This window comes from Meleagris gallopavo, chromosome 8 (assembly GCF_000146605.3).
Source record: "Meleagris gallopavo isolate NT-WF06-2002-E0010 breed Aviagen turkey brand Nicholas breeding stock chromosome 8, Turkey_5.1, whole genome shotgun sequence".
Classification (NCBI taxonomy): Eukaryota; Metazoa; Chordata; class Aves; order Galliformes; family Phasianidae; genus Meleagris; species Meleagris gallopavo.
Genome location: NC_015018.2, coordinates 16,351,857 through 16,356,655, shown reverse-complemented (window position 1 = coordinate 16,356,655; position 4,799 = coordinate 16,351,857). Strand labels below are relative to the sequence as shown.

The 4,799-nt window shown below is 57.0% G+C and overlaps 1 protein-coding gene across 1 annotated transcript in view; it reads left to right on the top strand.

Annotated features, from left to right (window-relative positions):
- Positions 1–854: 854 nt before the first annotated feature.
- PSD (pleckstrin and Sec7 domain containing) overlaps positions 855–4,799 on the top strand; it is a 34,277-nt gene continuing 30,332 nt past the window's right edge. Inside the window, exon 1 of the mRNA XM_031554426.1 lies at positions 855–907. Within this exon, the coding sequence (XP_031410286.1) occupies positions 870–907 (38 nt within the window). The 5' untranslated portion in view covers positions 855–869. The remainder of the gene's footprint in view (positions 908–4,799) is intronic.

Below are 4,799 nucleotides of genomic sequence, written 5' to 3'. Positions count from 1 at the left end.
CCATAACGACTCCAGTGGGAACCGGAGCGGCTGTTCCCTCGTGGTCCCAAATTCTCCAGGAAGGAAGATCTCGCCTTCCCTTCGTGGCCCGCTCACTGCTTGCCAAGAAGGGTGGTTGGGGAAAGGTCTTTCTGCCTCAGTGCTGGCCCTATTGGCATGGATGGCACTGCTCTCACTGCAGGTGTGGGATCGCTGTGCCCAGGAGGTTCCATGTGCCCACGGCTCTTGGCTCTCCACTGATGTCTGGCAGGGAGCCCCTTGCTCGGCCTTGGAGGCGATGCCTGTGTCTCCATTACCGCTGGCCTGTGCAGCTATCTTGGTTCCAGGAGCCCTGGCCGGGAGCCCTGGCTCATGCCAAACTCTCACCGATCTGTGCTGTGCTTGTGGTTTTCTCCAAGCAGCACGTGTGTGGGGCTGGCAAGTGGGGCCACGCTGCTCCTGCATCAACCTCTGCTGGTGTTTTTCACTCTGCTGGCTGGGCTGGCTGAGTCACTTCCTAGGAGCCTGCTGGTGGCAGGGCTCAGAGCAGAGCTACCCAGATACAGTCTGGGTACCACAGGATGTAACAGAGGCAGAAGTATGACTGAGTGTCCTTCCTTGGTCTCAGTTGCATGCCCTGGGCCTGTGGCAGGGGTGGGAGGGGGCCCAGAGGAGGCTCAGTGCCACTGGGTGTATGGGTGCTCCCAGGGCTTACATCCTAGGACAGTTAGCAGGCAGGTTCTTCTGCGCTTTCTGCCCATGGCACATGGTATGAAGATACTGGGAGATGTGGACAGCTGGGAAATGCTTAGACTGTTCTGTTTCCTGTACACAGGCTGTCTGCAGGTGATGCTGTGCTGCAAGGAGATACGCTGAAGCACACCATCAAGATGTCCAACAGAGCTTCCTGCCTAAGCCTGCAGCAATGGTAGGTCCCAACCAGTGTCTGTGGGGGTGTGCTGTATGTGGTACAGCTTGGGCCTGGGCTAAAACTTTTCCTGGGTCACTGCTGGCTCCCTGGAGTTGGAAGAGCAAGTGGGAAAGACTGTCTTGACTGCTCCTGGAGAATGAATGGCTCAATGATTTTCTGATAGTACACAGTGGGCTGTGTGTCCTGCTATCCCCTTGGCACGGCGTGTGCCTGATGTCATGCAGAGCTCCAGCTTCTGGGCTGGAGGCTGTCTCCTTGGCCAGGTGGGTGAGGTGAGCTGGGGGTGCTTCCTTTTCTTTGGAGGATTGTGCCCTTCACTTCTGTCCCCTATGTAAGATACCATTTTGGACACTCTGAAGCTTCCTGTTAGCAGCAGTTCTGGGCTGAGTGCCACGGGGCTTGCAGGACCACAGGGCTGTGTGTGGCACAGCTGAGAACAGACCTTCAGTGGGTGACATGAGTGGGCTTGCTGTTACCCAGTGCTGCTGCCCTGCAAGGGGACAGCTTTCTGCGTCAGGCCTTGAGCTGATCCTGGTGACGAGGAGTGGGCTGAGCCAGGGGGAGGGAGCAGATTAGCTGACAACGGTCACTGCAGCTTTCCTGTACCTCCCTTGTCAGCACACGGGTCTGGCTGCTGAGAGCCAGGCCTTGGGCTGATCCTGCCACTGTCATCCTCATGGATGTCCTGCTGAAGCTCTGCTGGTGTCTGTGTGTGAGGTGCCCAGCACAGTGGCCTGCTCTTGATCTCGTGTTCGGGACACTGGGGCCAGCAGGGAAGGAGCCCTGTGGATAGGAGGGCTGCCCACAGGCCAGGAGCCCAGGCTTTGGTTCCTTGGTCTGTGGTGGAGCTTGGGACAATCCTTCCCCCTGTGACCCCTGGCTTGCCCTTTCACTGATAATGCAGCTATTTCCATGTCAAAGGCATGCTCTGAGGATGGCAGAGCTTCCCAGGCCTGCTGAGGCCCAGGGTAGTCAGGGTGATGTGCTCTGTTGATAGGAGGCTAGGTTCTAAGATGGTCCCCTGATGTGGTGGCTGAGCACCTGACTGGCCAAGTGTCTGCAGCCTTGCAAAGACTTTGGACTGTTTGCAGTTTTCTACCGGAGACAATCTGTGTCTACAGTTAGGGTTAAAATATATACGGTGAGATCTAAAGAAAACTACAATCAGATCAAAGTAAAGCAAAGCCCAGGTGGGCAACTGGGAGACTGCCTGGTGTCTGGTCTGGATGCTCAGCTTCGTCACTACACCTGTAATTACTCCTCCTCATCTGATATTTCAGTTTCCACACTTTTCACAATTATGTATGTGCCCACGCTCCCTCCCTACTGTTAGGCATCATGCCTGGGGCTCGCCATCCCTCTTCTACAGCAAACACTCCCTGCATCCATTGCCTGATCCTCCTTGCACCCTTTTGCCTTTCTCCATGTGAATCCAAAGGAGAGAGGGCATCACTCCATACTGCTACAGTTGGAGAGCAGCTCCAAGGATCTGTGCTGCAGTGTGCTGCCTGCTGGAAGCCCACACCAGTGACCTGCAGGGCTGCCTTTTTCCAGGCTAACCTCTCCTCTCCGTGGGTCTGAGCCCGTAGGCTCACCGCAGCACACACCCCGCAGCCAGACCCTGCCAACTGCTTTCCTTCAAGACCATCTTTTCCTTGAGCATCTTTTTTACCAAGAGATACACCCACACAGTTGTTCCCTTAACTGCTGTGTAGGGAGATTATTTATGGCTCAAGCTGTGCTAAGGCCCCGTCTCCCACGTTCCCAGGACAAGTTCTACCATGATGGCATTTTTGCCTTCATCCTGATGGAGTGATGCTGGTGCGGGCAGACACCCAGGGCCGTGTCCTCACTTACCCCCAGCAGGTGAGTGCCCCCGAGCTGGAGAGCAGGAGGTGCCAGGGGATGGCACATGTGTTCTGCGTTGCATAGGGCTGGATGGTGTGCCGAGTGTCAGGGCAGGGTGTCTGCACCATTTATCCATAACCAACGCCTGGTGGGACAGCAGATAAGTGCAGCAGCCCATTAAAGGCTTGGCTTGTACTGCAGTGGGTTTTTAATAACTAGTAAGGATGCGGTTGGGTGTTGGCATAGAAGGGATTAATTAGAGCCATGTAGTTAAGTCTGGGCCCTGGGGGAACACAGTGACCTCAGCAGTTGCCTTGAGCACTCAGTTTGGAGATAAGAAGAACTCAGCTCCTCACTGGGAGCAGCCTCCTGTAGGACTGGGCCTGCATTGCCGTGGTTCTGCACACCAGAAAGGAGCACCTGCCAGCAGGACACCCACATCTGCAGGGCTGTGCTGCCCTTTGGGGCCAAAGCACTGCCCTGCTGCCTTGGTCAGTAGCCTGAGCGCTCTGGGATGTGGTGGGGGTCCCTCCCACCACCGGGCTCTGTGTGGTGGCTGGGACAACCCAATGTCCTTGATGGTGCCTTGCAAGCACTACGGTCATGGTTGAGCTGTCCTGGTGATAACTGGGTACAGGAGGGACGGGTGCAGCACTGGTCTGTGGAGGTGAGCAAGGGCAAAGGCAGCAGCAGTTACACAGAGCACTGCTGGACACTGCCCAGGGCCGGACCAGGCAGGGACCAGGTGGGACGAGGTGACGTGTGGCTAAGTGGGACCATACGGTGTCTGTGCTCATGGACTGGAGGGGTCAAAATGCCCAAATGACAGCAAGCAGAGAGGGTGGAAGGCTGTGGGAAGGCAAGGAGGCACAGCAGAGCAGGAGGTGGAAGTGGGAAATGGCAGTGCTGGGAGGGCCCTGGTATGGGCATACTGGGGAGCTTGAAACCCTTCCACTTGGTTAAATCTGACACTCCAGCACTGGCTTAGAGAAAAGCCTTCCCCCCACCCTGCTGCCATCAAAGAAGCTGCTGAAGGAATCAGGTCGTTGATCCCGTGGCAGTGAGGCCCCTAATTAGCCCAGCTCTGCTCCAGTCTGCAGAGGAAGCTGTCAGTGTGAGGCAGCTCGGGGACCCACAGTCCCTGGCGTGGGGGAGAGGGGCTGTGCAGGCAGCAGCCTGCAGGAGGAGGGGAGAAAATGGCAGTGCTTCTATGCATTAAAGATGAGCAGAGCGGGCTGCTCCCTCCCCATGTCTCTGCATCCAGGCAGGGACAAAAGGACACGCTTTCTGGGTGACAGCAAGGGCAGGCAGGCATGGAGCTGGACTCACTGCAGGTGGGGATTGCATCTAGAAGGGTGCTCTGCCTATGTTCCCCCTGCAGCACTGCATGCATAGGGGAACCCGCTCTCCTGGGCCTCTCCTCCTTCACGCCCATGGTAACAATTGCCAGGCAAGGTAATAAAGCACTGTTTAATAGTGCATTGATCCAGCAGCCCGGGCAAGAGATGAGCGCTGCTGCCAGCTGCTGCTATGTGTGGGCCTGGTGCTGGCAGCATGGTGGCCAAGACCCCAGCACCCACTGCCCCAATGGGCAACGCATGGGATGGTTTTATTCCCCAGCATTGGTGCAGTTTCTTGACACCACAGTGGTATTTCCCATGGCTTGGGATGTGGGCAGCTTTTGGCCCTTTGTCTCTGTGGTCTCCAAGCAGTGATGATGTGTGCAGTGCACAGCAGCATGGCAATGACCAGGACGCATTCCCATGGGAATGTGCCCACTGCTGCTCAGGAACACACCTCCCGCGGCAGTGCTCACACCCACAGGTGCGTACGAACAGGTTCAGGGTGACACGTGGGGACACGCACGACGGGACACAGAATGAGCATGGCGTTACCCAGGGACACGCTCACGGACGTGAGCACGGTGCCACCCCGGGCTTGAGGATGATCATGGTGTTACCGGAACGAGCACACGGACACGAGCGTGATGTCATCCCGGGACACGCACACCGGGCCCGATGCGGTGCGGTGCGGAGCGGTC